The following is a 15565-nucleotide window of genomic DNA, read 5'->3' on the forward strand; positions in this document are numbered from 1 at the left end:
TGGCCACGCTTCTCTCTATGCAGCCCAGGATACGGTTGGCTTTCTGGGCTGCAAGCGCACACTGCCGGTTCATGTTGAGCTTCTCATCAACGAGCACTCTCAAGTCCTTCTCCTCAGGGCTGCTCTCGAGCCACTCTCCACCCAGACTGTACTTGTGTTTGGGATTGCCCTGACCCACATGCAGGACCTTGCACTTGGCCTTGTTGAACTTCATGAGATTCACACAGGTCCACCTCTCCAGCCTGTCAAGGCCCCTCTAGTGGCATCCATTCCCTCCAGCATGTCAACCACACCACACAGGTTCGTGTCGTCAGCAAACTTGCTGAGGGTGCACTCCGTCCCACTGTCCATGTCGCTGACAAAGATATTAAACAGCACTGCCCCCAGTACCGACCCCTGAGGCACACCATTCATCACTGGTCTCCATCTGGACATCAAGTCATTGACTGCAACTCCTTGAGTGCATCCATCGAGCCAGTTCATGTGGGACAGTGTCAAATTCCTTGCACAAGTCCAGGTAGATGATGTCAGTTGCCTGCCCTTTGTCCACCAATGCTGTAACCCCATCATAGAAGGACATCAAGTTGGTCAGGCATGATTTGCCCTTGGTGAAGCCACGTTGGCTGTCCCCAGTCACCTCCTTGTTATCCATGTGCCTTAGCATGGTTTCGAGGAGGATGTGCTCCATCATCTTGCCAGGCACAGAGGTGAGTGACCGGCCTGTAGTTCCCCGGGTCTTTCTTTTTTCCCTTTACAAAAATGGAGGTGATGTTGCCCCTTCTCCAGTCAGTGGGGACGTCCCCAGACCGTAAATAGTTGGGATTTTTTTCCTCCTGTATCAACTCTCCAGTTAAGATGGTGCACATTACGGAACTGAAGTCTGCAAGCTCAAGATGGACTGCATCAAATTTATTCCCAGTCTGCTAGCAATAATTTATTAGGTTCTACAAGATCACACATACATCTCCTAACGTAGTAGTAAAGGTCTTGAAAACCTTTGTAAATCCTCACATCATACCATCAAGTAAGTACAATATTAACAGTGCCTCATAAGTTGTATTTACCTGCTGGGTATGACATGCATAATGGACACTAGAATGTTCAGCCTAGAGTCAGGGTGGAATTAAAATCAAAATCCTAGTAAATCCAAAGCATCTCAGTACAGTTATAATTCTAGCAGCTCATGAATAGGTGAGTTTCACATGCTTAGGCTATCACTAGTAGCAACAAAACACACTTGCAATTCAGGAAACAGTAGAAGTACAAAAAACCCAGGGGTTAGTTGTGTTTTTATTTGTAGACTTGGCTGTAATCTATTAAAAAAAAAAAAAAAGTAAAATTGATTGCCTCTATACAGCCTATTAGTTTCTGAAGTTTTCAGAAAAGAAACAAGGAGAAATTTTCACTCCCTCTCCAGTCCCTGCAGTTGAAACATTCACCTGAAAAGAACGAACCCAAAGAACACCCAACCTTGTCTGAAAGGCTCTCCTTGACAGGACAGCTGTGTTTTTGCCAAGGTACATGGCTAAGCTTTGAAACAAACTATGCTGGTTCAACTGGACACTTCAGTACAATGCCATCCTTGCAGCAGAACACCTAGGATTATGAGCTACTTCACTGCAGGGTTGATTAGCATCAACATATTTGGCACCGCAATATCAGAAACAGAGGTAGAATATATTAGTAATGAAAGAATAGTAGGAATCATCTCAGATAATTACTGTAGTGGTGAGTTGCAGTGCACAGAAAAGCCCGTTGGAGCATTATTCCTTTTTTCTCATGTTCTGCTACTATAATGATATTCTCTCCGATACTGACCTGGGGCATATTCAGCTATTGCTCTCTTTAAGCAACATTATTCAACTTAAGCTGCAGATCACTGTAATAACGTCAAAGTTTAACAACACATTTGCAAAGCTTACCTGTATAAACAGTCCATGTAGTCTGCCCCTTTGCTATACTCTTCCCAGTATCTGTGATACATAACAAGTACTTGTTCTTCAGCTTCCAGAACTCTCTGTGAAGGAAGACACACACACCTCGCTAAAATTAGTATGAAAATAGCATACATACAAAGTTATAACAGGATTATAATTTTGGAGTAACAATCAGAGATTCAAAATTAAGACTACACCTAAGCTTTAACCAGTCTAAAAATAACATTGTTGCAACGACCAGAAAACTAACAAATCTTCATACCATGAAGTTTTGGTAAACCAGCCACAACACCGGAAGTTGTTTTATTTTGCATTTAGAAAGAACAATCTCTATAACATATTATTTTCTGTCTTTACAGAAGTACTTGCTTGAACAAGCATGGTTCATATTCTCACATCGTGCCAGTGGGATAACTCGCGTAACTATTCCCTCTCTGACACAGATCAATCTTAAATTCACGCAGCCACATGTACACCGGAGGAGTTGGCTAACCAGTAAGGCATACTGATTTTAAGTGGTTACAGTTAGACAAGCCCTTATACTTACCAAGAATCCTGGAACAGAACTAGTTTAACACAGTGCAGATATGTGCTAACTTAAACACATCTGAAGTTCTGTAAATCTAGGCCCAAATCTTTCAGAAATTAAGAGAATTATCATCCAAGAAGTTGCTGATGTACTGAACTTCTCAAAATATATTCATACTTCAAAGGAGTAAGTTCAACAATTTAAATAAATCAGCATGATTTGTGAAGAAGGATGAGATGCTATGAATCCAAGTCTAATTCTCCCTAGAATACGTTTAAACTCTGGCTCAAGCAGCAAAGAAGCCTATGCAAAAATAACATAAAAGAGGAAAGGTAGTAGATGAAACAGAGTCGAGAGTGCTTTCCTCTGCAGTATGAAGGCTGTCATAGAATCATAGAATGCTTAGGGTTGGAAGGGACCTTTAAAGGTCATCTAGCTCAACCCCTGACATTATTTCAAAGAAAAATGGCAGATAGCCAATTTAAAAAATGGATGCATGCTTTCCGCTACTTCCCACAGATTCTACTGTGCTGGCACCTGCCTGATTATCCTAAGTGAGCTCATTCAGCTCACTAAATAAAGGAGCAAGAACTTTAATGGCCGAGTTGTCTGCCAGTTCAGTGAACTGATTTAGTCTATCAAAGTGCCAGAGGTATCCTCTCTGCAACCAGTGGAACTACCCATTAAGATACTCAGCCTATTCTGTCAAATACACAGGTACCTAAGCTCAAAAAAATACCATCAAGCTGTTTAGCAGTGCTATCCACAATTTGCAATTCTGCATTCGCTACACAGACAGCAAAGACAGGCGGACATCTTTCTTAAATCTGGTTATCTTTTTACCGAAATATAAGGAGACACCATTCATCCACTATATATATTCAACATGAGGAATCATTATTCTGTTGAAATTAGCTGTCTTAGCTGATGAAACAGAAGTTAATTCACAGCTATACAGGTATACAAGTATTGTTATTTGTCATAATAAATAATTTGTCATTGCTTCCTCACCTCCCAAGCATTTCTCTTATTTCCCACATATTTCAGCAGTTTTCTTTAGTAAAGTATATACAATCAGTTTCCAAGACGCTAGAGTACATACATTGTAACAGAAGGCTAATGACAAACTACAGCACATTTGGAAAATGAAGACATTTCTGTAACTTGTTCGATTATAAGTATTCAACAGAAGAGAAAGAACTTACTTTTCAAGCCAACGAATATTTTATATAAACCACAACTGGTGGCTTAAAAAGAAAGTTCTTTGTTTTGAGTTGCATATAGACAAATATCTATATATATGTCTACATTGTGTTGTGCAATATGTGTGTTGCATATATCAAAGAGATATATCTATTTTGTCTCTAGAACTCTGTCATATGTGATTTAGTCTCATAAAAGCTGCATACTTACCTACATACAAAACAAACAAAATCACTCTCTAAAGTCACAAAAGGACAAACAATACCTACATGTACATCAGTCACTGTATAGGTTACCTTGTGCAAATGGCGTACGTGATTTTCCAAAAAAATTTTAGTCTCAGTATAAAGTCTCTCTCCAAGAGGTTCAGGATAGGCCACACACAAAGCATAAATGTCTCTGGGCTCAGAGTCAAGGTTTGTATCTGCTTGAAGTGTGAAAACTTATCAACAAATTTTAAGATTTACAGAACCTTCCCCCCCCCATCCCCCATTTTAGATTTTTTTTTTTCAGTCAAGCACAAAAGATAAAATTGATTATTTTCTGAAATTAGTGTGAGAACTGACCTGTGAATAATCTAAGTTTTCAGCATCAGTAACAAATTTTAAGTAGTGGAAGGTGAGGGAATGTAAAGCTAAGATGCTGGAACTTCTGATAGCCCCACTGACACGGCTTCTACCACTTTTTTGCCATTTATGAATGCTATATGATTATCTCAAAGTGAAAAAGCAGCTTTCATCCAAAATTCTTCCTCTGTATCTGCAGCCAAAGTGAAACTGAGACTCTTTTCAGATAATGGAAAGAAGCACTAATTAGGTTAAGAATGTGATTAGCCAAGTATGGAGCAGAGCAAATACAAAGTGAAGCCGACTTCAAGTTTTCCTCCAAGTCCAAAACAATTTACTGTCCCTGCACATTCCCCCCAACTCCACAGGTAAAACAATTTTGTGGGACACTGGAAATTAAGTCATCACAATGGTGGCATGGACACAAAATCTTTATTTTTAACCATTATATAATTTCAGTAATTCTGTTAAGATCACAGCCAACACAAAACAGTTATAGTTGCTCACTTCAGTGGGCAGAAGCAAAGAGTTAAAGCCCTTAAGGTAGTTTTGTCCCTGAAGCATCTTGCAGAGCTACACCTTTGGTTTGTAAGGTTTATACCAAGTTTTGAAAAAGTCACTTCACACTTTGTCAGGAAAAGAAATTATGATTAAGAACTTTACTTTCAGAAAAGTCAAGTAAGGATTAAGTCCAGCTTCAGCTGGACAACTGTGGGAAATAAGCTAGTTCTTAAAAAATTCTTTAAAAACATCATGCTTATCCACTTACTCCAGGCACTTGATAAAACCAGCCATGCTAGAAATAATGATTTAATATAGACTACTTTTTAAGGTAAACCCTTTCATTAACAGAAGATACAAGATCTGCTTGCCTCTAGTCTACCCTAAAAAAGCACGTCTGTGTAAAAGGAGGTAGAAGATACAAGGACAGTTGACAAGTCACCTGCTTAGTCTACAGAGCAGCATCAAGCTTTCATCGCACAGTTTTCCCAAAAGCATGTTTCATTTTTTATACAGAAGTACTACTCAAAACAGAAAAGGGACTGATTTAGGACAACTAGATGGGAAAAGTCTTTATTTGGCAACTGGAATCTTGGAGAGCCTAATCAGAGTCTAAACTCAAGCATGACTACATCATTCACATAAATCACCTTTATCAGAATTCTCCTTGGAATTCTAAGAAGCATTAAATGGAAGCCTCAACAAACAAAACAGGCAATATTCACTGCTTTGTAACAGCAGCTAGCATTACATTACACTAACTTACAAAGTTATGACTAATAAAACATCACAAACTATTAAAATAGTAGTGAAGAAAGAAAGGTTTTCTTAAACAGATTGTAAAGAACAATTTGATTTGATTTTGGTTGGGTGGGTTTTTTGTTTGTTTGTTTGGTTTTTTTTACACACATTCCCCTCCGCCCCAAACAAATTTTGTCAGTCTAAGTATGGTCCATAGCTGAACACACCCTCAGTATCATTCAGATCGCAAGCCTCTTCACTATGCAAATAAGGTATTTCTGAGAAAATAGATTCCAGAATTAAAAATCTTTGTAAGCTAAAGGGGACATGACTTTTCTCTTTAGATTCACAATTACACTATCCAACTCACCAAAACCGTTACAGATCTCTGCTAGAGGAACTACTTACTTCGAAGTCAGAGGCAACAGGCAGTCTTCACCACTACAGCACAAGAAAATAACAATAGCAGCTTATCTGACAAAAGCAGCAAATATCTCCAAATTTATCTAGCCCCTGTGCCCTACGCTTCAGTTAGGAGTCCAGATGACCTGGCTGTTGTAAACAAATTCTTAGTTGTAATAAACCTATTTAAGAACAAATCTGTACTCCTTCATGAAAATGCACATCTTCCAAATACGCCTTTCCTTATTCTAAAGAACAGTCAAATTTTCCTGCAAATGAAGAAAGCTGAATCTAGTATTCTTCCTTGACATACGATGCTTAGTTTGCATACCTGCCGAAATTAAAGTAACAGCTAAATCACCAAAGCACTTCCACAGGCACCTTACTTTTCCTGTATCACGCAAATGAGAAAAATCAACACCAAATTCTAGTTGCTGAATACTAAGTTTCTCTGGATTTCTACAAAAGAGAGCCACCATGAGTGGCAAAACTACATTAGAGTAGCCTGGCTACAGCAAGTTTACATTCTTGCTCTATTTGTATTAGTTTATTCATCTAACCGTATCTTTCAGTCCAGAATCCAAATTTCAGAGTAGCGTTCAAAATGCTGTGAATCTCTCAACCAAAAAAAAAAGAAAAAAATCTTTGAAGGGAGATGAGTCGAGTCATTAAGCATCTCCAGTATCTTCCTCCATAAACTTCAAGCACATTTTTTCTATGGTGCTGTCCCTTAGAAGATTATGAAGAAGTCTTTACTGTTCAGTCATTTTTCTTTAATGGTGAAAGCCATCTGTCCCTCCAGTTCAGCACGTAGTATCACAGGGTGAGAAAGGTCAAAGGAAGCTGAAGCCAAACTGCTGCTTAGAGGCCTTCACTCTGTGCTGAGAACAAAAACATCAGAAGCCTTGTGCAATTAAAGTGCTCCAGCAGTAGCTATTTGCGGGGCATTACCCAGCAATGTGAAATTGAAGTGATTCCAAATCATAGGGGGGGGAGGGAATTACCATCAACAAAAAAAAAATATGGTATCCAAGGCCATGAAAGCTCACAAATATTGCCCTCAGCATTAAAAAAGCATCTAGTTAAGACCATACATTCGCAGAAAGTTGTGACTGGATCTTCTCTAGAAGACCAAAGTATTGCTTTTAGAAAATTTCTGTGATTTTTGGTCTTGCTCTGTAACAGAATCAGAATTCAGAGAGCACTTGAGGACTCGCAGTCAGAAAGAATCATGACCATACGAACTTTATTTATTCTTCCTGCTCTTTGGGTTGGTTCTTATGTTAAAGATACATGTGTATAAGTTTCTTGTTCATCATAGGTTCCTTGTAAAATGAGGGATTAGAGGAGGGAGAACAAACATGCAGAAAAATGGAAAAAAGCAGGTGGTCATGTTGCATACTTTTAAAATCATTCTGTTTGCAGTATGGCTGCCTTCCTCCCTGGGTACTCTTCATCCTCTTTACTCGGTTGGTGGAAAATCCAAGACAAAACCAGGAAGATCCTGATGTTCTACCTGTTCAAAATAGTTCTACTGCTCAAAGGTAGTTATCAAAGTACAGATGAACCACCTCTCTCTAATCAAGCTTGATCAGCCTCTTAAAGAGCACTCCCTAGCCTACTGAACAGTTAGAAGCAAAGTCTTAAAAGTTATACAAAGCATTCATAATAACCAAATTATTGTAAATAATATCTCATACAGAACGACATAACTGTCACTCATTCACCACACAATGAAATGACTCCAGAAATGTTTCTTTCTGCAGAGAACCTGAAAGGAAATCCAAAGATCAAAGGTGGCTCAAGATGATTCACGGTCTAAATAAAGTGACATACGGTCTTTCAAGTGATCTTTTCCAGATTTTAACTCTTCCCAGCTCATTGTCATTCTAGCATTTCAAGTTTGAGATAAGCTATATTTAACAATAAAATTACCATCAGAGTTACAAAGAAAACATTATATTCAAGACAAACAAGTTCTGTGGAAGTAGCGAGGCACAAATTAGCTCTAGGAGTGGAAAATGCACAGTACAAGCCTCTCACCCCTAAAACACTATTAGTCTGCATACACCATTTGATCTCAGCTGTCTCAAGCAGCACAAGAGAAAGCAAACACTTCTTAGAACACACTGCTGCAGACTGAAATCATGATTCTTTGCTGTATCTTCTCCTTTGTTTCCACACCATTGTTTTGACTATAGAGAAAGTACAAAGACCAAGTGGTACTACAATCAATGAAACAGCCTGCATGAGTATCATTAAGACATCGTTCAAATAATTTGTCACCTTTTCATTGTATTTATTAAGCAGCAAGAAAAATAGTTAATATGATATTTCCTTTAAACTCCCTGTAGATGTTCAGAAACACATTACTTCATTTAAATGGAATTTAACAGAGAATAAGAAGCTAACAAAGAACAAGAAGACGTATTGTTTAGATGTCAGTTGCTCCCAAAATACACCATCAATACTTCAGTTTTCTTTATATATTTAAAACCTGGAGAAATCTTTCACACCAGTGGTATAGAACTACCAGTTTCACCAAGTTGCTGAATGCTCCATGACCAGCTTGTGTTAAAACATACGGCTTGGTTAAAGGTAGCAGAAGTACTAAACAATCAACATTTAAGCTGGAAATTACAAGTCACACAAGCTCCTCAAGTCCTTCAGCCACAAAGAATAAGCCAAAAGGCTCTGGCCTGCGCCAAATTAGGCACTAATAGTGCCACTTCCCAAGGAGCACAATTAAGAGATGATAGTAAGTAAGGTCTTAAGAATTACATGCCAAATGATTCTTCCAAGACTGCTTCCTGAGTCTGCTATTCATAAGCGCTCCCTTTCTGATGTTAAATCAACTGGAGTAAATCCCGAAAGAGGATCAACAGCAGGCTTGTGTACAAGACCTCCACATAAGTAGTTCTAAGTGAAGCAGTGTGACAAGAGGAATCAATCCAACATCTCATTCAACTATTATTTTAGATTTAGATCTATTTTAGGTGCCCTTGTTTAAATGTAGAGTGTAAAGCTACGGAACTTAACTACTTGTTGAAGACTGAAACATGCAGTTCTTACAAACTGCTTAGAATGACTACAGCGCAATTTGGCAACACATAAGTGCACAACTAATTAATTCAAAAAGTCTGTAAATTCCGTAGTCATCTGAACTTGACTCCAAGACAAGGTGAAGAGTCATGCCCCCCAAAATTAATTAAAAAGTTTTAAAATTAAAGAGCTCCTTCAAGATTTTTGCACCATAGAACAAGGCTCTACAAGGACTATGAGCAACTAAATTTTTCTTATGTATTGATACACACGCACACACTCAAAAGACAGGCACATGGGAAAGCAATTCTGAGAAACAGTAACATATTCAGCAAGAAAAGAGACTTTAGAGTCTAACTCCTGCACACAGAATAAGTTTATGTTGTAAAAATCCACGTGTTAAGAATCTTCTCAGGAGCTTCTTTTTTCTACCCAGAAGAATTAACAAATCAATAAATAAGTCTAAACCATTCTGTCCCCTCTAATTGAGCCAAACTCAGTCAACTTGCTGCAGAACAGCTGCAAAGCCTCCTAAAATTCTCTAATTATTCACCACACTGTAATGGCTAATGAATGCATAGACACAGGGCACGGTGTAACTGGTTAGAATAGTTACATTTCTTTTAAAAGAAGTTCACTGAAACTTCAATCTTGTCAAAAATTAGAAGCCCATTTTACATGCAACATGCAAACTTTTCACTACAACAACAGATGTACAGCTGTGACTTGAACAGTAAGAAAATACGATCACAACTAGAAAGAGTAATTATTTTTAAACATAGCTTAACTGTCAGGAACAGAGAGGGAGTAACAGTGGAGGGACAGGAAGAAGGATTTTTTGTAAACCCTTGCTACAGCAATGTCTAATATAGTAGTCAGTGTCAGTACGCTTACAAGTGCAAAGAGGGAGACATCTCTAAACAGAACCACCTCACCACGCCACAAACCCCCAAATTTAAAGATGAGCTTCTCCATCTTGGGTGTTCACCCCGCTAAACAGATACTTAAGCATACAAGAAAAACTCATCATCAGAACAGAGGAAATTACCACGGGCTTCCGATCAAGACCACTGAAACTGTTACGTAACACAGGGCCACTCCGTGCTGAACACAGACAAACACATCAAGTCAGATTTTCACTTAAAGGATACGAGAAGCGATCATTCCACGTTGCTCTTTCAACATAATCCAACATAACAACAGCTTTAATTGTTGTTAGAAGTTTGTTCCATGTTTCATCAAAGTCAACTACTCGTGGTTTCAAGGACATTGTGGGGCTTTAGTGTTAATCTGTAGAAGAATTAAATGTCAGACAACATTGCACAATCATTTAAAAAAAAAAAACATTTCCTTTGAATTTTTTAAACATTTTAGACTGTTGCATGACCATGATACAGCAACACAAAGAACGTCCACCCCTGCTTCCCTACCCTCCAAAATCTAGCTCACAAGCTTTTAACATTACAGAACATTAATGTTGCATGGACAGCCTATAGCATAACACCAATTAATCTAACAACATCACACCTCATGAAGTTCACCACTTTACCAAGCTGCCCATTTAACTGTGCCATATGAAGAAAACAATTTTCCTGTAAATTATTGCTTGTTCACTTTTATGCAAAGATTGTTTCAGCTGTATCTGACAGAGTCTTGGGCCAGGAACACACCAAATGTATTACCAGGGTATCTGAAATTACTACTAGCCCATGTTTACCTCAAGCTTTCATGAGACATTTTTGGTGTTATACTTAAAAAGCCACAAAACCCAAAAGCTTTGATCAGCATGACAAAAAGAAAACACATCTAAACACAGAGCATTACGCAGAGCTTGTGCAGCTTATTGCACTGTGCAACAGGACAAATAGTGAATTCTTTCAAAGAAGATATGGCTTGAAAACACAGCAGCTGTGTTAGTCATTTCATATCAAAAATACTGGAAGAGATATATTGAAAAAAAAACATCAAATTACTGACACAAAGATGGGAAAAAAGTAAGGTATTTTAAAAAAATAAGTCCCGAGACACACAACTGCAAAAGCCTCTTCTTTGTTTCTATTTGTCTCTGTCCTATGCACCTAATCTAGAAAGGACCTGACATGTCACACTCCATGCACAAAGCAAGTTCAGCTCCTGCTCAGAAACATGACATGGTGAGACTAAAACAAAAAGTGGAAAGAATACTTCTAATTCCATTTTAAATAGATGGGCAAGTGACTCTTTACTTGTCTTCCCACATTTTCAAGGTCAGAAGGGAAAAAAGAAAGCTAGTGACAAACAGACTTTTAGCAAAAGAGGCACACCTCTATTAGGTTAAAAAATCAAATGTCATGCTAAAAAACTATTTAGCAACCAGCTTACTACCCTAATCGCTACTGGCTTTTAACTTTTCTGAGGCAGATTAGTTCTTTCAAACTGCAGGATATATAGCTTCTCAGTTTAAGGAGATGATAAAAAAAAACAAATCAGTTGCAACTTTTACACTGTATGCATGCAAAATGCTGCCCTGACTAACTAACCAAGCTCCTTAGCTGCTGCGAATACAGGAACTGCAGAGGGTTGTTTTCCTCTACCTGCAACACAACAGTTTCCGTTTAAAATGTAATCAATGTATTACCCAACCCACATTTGCTTTGATTTCATAGAGAAACTGAGTAGCAACTAAGTAATATTGAGGAAGTGGTATTATCCCAGGTTTTATGAACAGGAAACTTTTTAAAGAACTAAAGCTCTGTGCAGACGTGTCTTCAGTTCAGCAGAAACATTTAAGTTGTTATATCTGTAACGTGGCTATTGCCACTTTTGGAGATTAAAAAAAAACATCTTCAAGTGCGCCAGTAGCACCGTACTACACAGAAAATCAGTGAGAACTGACAAAACAAATAGATAGGCACCAAAGAAAGTAATCTGCAACACATACACTGATGTTTGTTTCAAAGAAACATGAGCCTCAGTGGAAGTAAACAACAGTAAAGCTCACTTCCAGGAGAAACAAACATACAAACAAACCCGGCAGCCTTCCAAAGGCTCTTCTCCTGGAAGACACAAGAGTATTTTCAGCTGACCCCACGAAAATATAATCACAGTTCACAAAAAATTTAAGAATCTGAATAAATTCTTGTGGCAATGAAGTCATACTTAGTTGAGTGTCATGTTACGGGTTGTTCTCCCTGAAACACACTTCCTACCTCCAAGGTAAAAGAACCCTTCCTTCACAGATAAGCAAAACTGAGGGGGGGAAAGGAATGGTGAAGAAACAGCCCTCCCCACAATGCATCACACAGAATCAGTAGCACTGTGTTCAGTATCGCCGAAACCTAATAATACCTGTAAAGCACTACACATCCACATACTCATAAACGCATTACGGGGCTAAGCAGTGTCAGACAGAGCAGACTGTTATTCGGCATTCGCTTACAGCTTTCACGTCAATGTGAAATTAAACTTGTTTAACAGACACATTAATACACGCAGTACAACTTTTTCTGTAAGACCGTGGGCTTTGGGGGGTTTGCTGTGCTTCAGCGCCTGCAGCGCACAAGCTCACCAGCCCGGAGTGTCGAACGACTCGTACTGATGCAGGCAACCTCCACGGTGAACACTCCGGGAGAGCAGAACACCTGTCCGGGGGGTTACACCGCGCAGGGGGCGGGAAGCCGCCCCTGAGGGAAGCAAACACTGCTGACACCTATTCACACGCGGGGACAAGGAAGGCACCTCGCCCCCACCGCCCCGCTCTCCAAAACACCCCGCGGCCACTCCCAACGCACTCGGTCACGCAAACGAACGCCCCCAATCCTCCAGCCCGCCCAGGCACCCCCGGCGGCACCATCACAAGCCAGGGGCGGGCGAGCAGGCCGGGGCAGGAGCCCCCCCCGCTCCCCACAGCCGCGGCCCGGGCCCCGCAGCCCCAGAACAAAAGCGAAAGCGGCGGCGGGCGCGACGCGGGGAAGGCGGCCGGGCCCCGCCGGAGGAGGCGCCCCGCACGGGCAGGGCCCGGCACCGCCAGGCGAACGCCGCCGGGGGCGCGGGGCCGGGGTCGCTCCCGCCTGGGCGGGGAGGCGGGGCCGCGCGGCCCCTGCGCCCACACACGCGCCCGGCCGCCCACGGCGCGCGGGGCCCGGGACCGCCGCCCGCCCCTCGAGCGCGGGGCTCCGTCCCCTCAGCCCGGCAGCGCTCCCGGACGGGCCGGCGGGGGGGTCATGGGGGGGATTCGGTTACCTGGCGGCGAGGGGCCCGAGTCAGCGACGCCCGCCCGCCAGCCTCCCTCGCTCCCCGCCCTGCGGCCGCGGTCCCTGCCCCGCTCCGTCCTCACAGCGCTGCCATTACCCAAGCCGCTCGCCCCTCGCGCCCCGCCCCTCCGCCGGCGCCGCCACTGCCGGGGACGGGGTGCGGCGCGGCCCCGCGCCCCCCGCGCCGCCGCCGCCGCCGCTCCCTCACCCGCCGCGCTGCGCGCCGCGCGCCGCCGCCGCTCCCGGGCTCTCCCTGCCGGCGACAGGATGGGCGGGGGCCGACGAGTCCCGGCGCACCGCCACCTTCTGACCCCACCCCCCCGCCTGAGGAGTGGGGCTTGGTACAGCCCACTCTACGGCAAGCGCGGGCGGCCGCAATTCCCCTCAGCGGGTCGGCGCGGGGTCGCACGGCGCATGTCCCGCTGGGACCCCGCGCACGCGTGGCTCCTCCATTGGCGGCCGTTCCACCTCCGCGCATGCGCGATGCTCTCCGGCCTGGAGCGAGGAGGGCGGGGCACTGCGCCGCCCGAAATGGAGTCGCGGTGGGCGAGCCGGCGGGGGGGCGAATCGGCGGGGTTGGGCCGGGTCGCCCTTCCGACCCCCTGTGTGGTTTCGCAGGCGCCGGGGAGGGGAGGCCGAGCTGCGTGCGGGGTCCCTCCGCCGGGCGCAGGGCGCCTCGGCCCCCGGGCGCCGGTTTGGGGAGATCTGCATTTCCTCAGAAGATGGAGGCGTCCCGGTGCGGAGGGGGCGGGCGGGCGCCTGCCCCGGGGTCCCGGTGGGGACTGTCGGCCGCCGATGAACCCCGTCCGGCACCTGCTCGAGTAGAAAAGGCCGCGGGCAGCGGCCGCTTCTGCTGACCCGGCAGGGCGCCCGCCGCCGCCTTCGCTGTTTTCCTTGGCGAAGGAACCGCAGCCAAAAGTTTTTAACTGGAAGTAACTAAACTCAGTGTGGAGACAAAGTGGTCTGAGGTCTTGGCGTGCTCTGGGCGCCGGAGGTGGCTTGTGCCCGAGGCCTGTGCCTGGCTGCACCGAGTCAGGGCTGACCAGCGTCCTGCTGCTGGGAGAGTGCCCGCGGCTCCCGCTCTGCTCACCCCTTGCTCGCCCTAACCGCAGCCTGCTGCCTGCCGTTTGGCGGGACAATGTGGGCCTCTTCCCTGAGGCTCGTCCCAGAGAGAAGGCATATGTTCGAAAGCTGTCTCCAGTTTTCATGGAAGAAAGGCTGTGGGACTGACAGATGAGAGAATGGTTCTGAAGTACATCAGAAAACATGTGAAATCATAAAAAGTTAGGTGCAGAAGTGCAACTTTTTATCCATTTACCATGGCTGTGCAGAAAACATGTAAAACCATGAAAAGTTAGGTGCAAAATTGTAACTTTTTTATCCATTTACCATGGCTCTGCAAGCAGTTTGGCAGAGGGATAGCTGTTGTAATTCCTAAGAGCAGGAGAGAGACATTTGATTCCTGATGCCCGTTTGTTCTCCCTCTCTCCAAGTGAACTGGGGGTTAGTTTAACATACAACGCTGTAGAAACTCACGCTTGAATTTTCTTGTGGCAATTTCTTGCATCTTCGCTCTGGATGTGTGTTTTGCATCTTCTGATGCTCCTGCAACCATCCATTCTTACACATTGAAACAACTTAAACAGTATTTTCTTTTTAGTAACTGTATCCCTTCCGTGGGTGAAGGTTGCCCTTAAAGAAATCCTTTAACAGACAATTGCCAGATATAAAGAAATAAGTAGTATCTCCTTGGAGCATTGTATAGTCTCATTACTATTTTTCTCTTATGTGCGTGTGTATCATTATATCATAGAAAATACTTTTAAATACATGCTTTTTATTTCCTTTGTAAAAGGTATCTGTATTTAGGAAATCTTAAAAATAGCACACTATAAATTTAGCTATTCAATTTGGTTTTCTTTTCTCTTAGGAGGCTCAGGTATGTGAGGGATAGGAGGACAATAAGAAAATTAACTGTCACTCAGAAAAAATACCTAATTCTTTAGAGTAATTACTAATATAATTGTTGCATCACTCAAAATATAACACATGTATAATTCTAATTTCTTTTTTCTGTTATTTGGATTATGTTTTCTGCCGGAGGGAAATGTGTGTGTGATTTCAGCCCACATGTTTGTTTGTTTAATTATGGAAATGCCACACAGCTGCTCTTATTATGCAAGAGAGTTTTCATACCTATGTCCTCCTTTGCATGCTATGCAAATACTCCTTTTTTTCCTTTCCAACTGAAAATAGCAACACTGGAAATACACAGTTCATACAGTAAGGTTGTGTTCTGAAAAGTAACTGAAAATTCTTCTACACAGTTCTCCTCGTAACTTCCAGAACAAACTTCTTCAGGCCTGGATGATAGCCAGAGATGTATTTCTGCATGTGCATGTATAAAACCAC

At 42.7% G+C, this 15565-nt stretch overlaps 1 protein-coding gene across 3 annotated transcripts in view; it reads right to left on the reverse strand.

Moving 5' to 3' along the window:
• Positions 1 to 13484, reverse strand: part of CUL2 (cullin 2) — a 60194-nt gene extending 46710 nt beyond the window's left edge. Inside the window, exons 1-5 of one of the 3 annotated variants that reach the window (XM_075419695.1) lie at positions 13143 to 13257; positions 11441 to 11494; positions 10073 to 10211; positions 3966 to 4068; positions 1923 to 2017 (exon numbers count right to left, since the gene is read on the reverse strand). In XM_075419695.1, the coding sequence (XP_075275810.1) occupies positions 1923 to 2017; positions 3966 to 4068; positions 10073 to 10191 (317 nt within the window). In that variant the 5' untranslated portion in view covers positions 10192 to 10211; positions 11441 to 11494; positions 13143 to 13257. Of the gene's footprint in view, positions 1 to 1922; positions 2018 to 3965; positions 4069 to 10072; positions 10212 to 11440; positions 11495 to 13142; positions 13258 to 13361 lie in introns of those variants that run through there. The other 2 variants (XM_075419694.1, XM_075419693.1) reach the window with 2 other exon arrangements.
• Positions 13485 to 15565: the final 2081 nt, after the last annotated feature.

Source organism: Opisthocomus hoazin, chromosome 4, assembly GCF_030867145.1.
Source record: "Opisthocomus hoazin isolate bOpiHoa1 chromosome 4, bOpiHoa1.hap1, whole genome shotgun sequence".
Lineage (NCBI taxonomy): Eukaryota > Metazoa > Chordata > Aves > Opisthocomiformes > Opisthocomidae > Opisthocomus > Opisthocomus hoazin.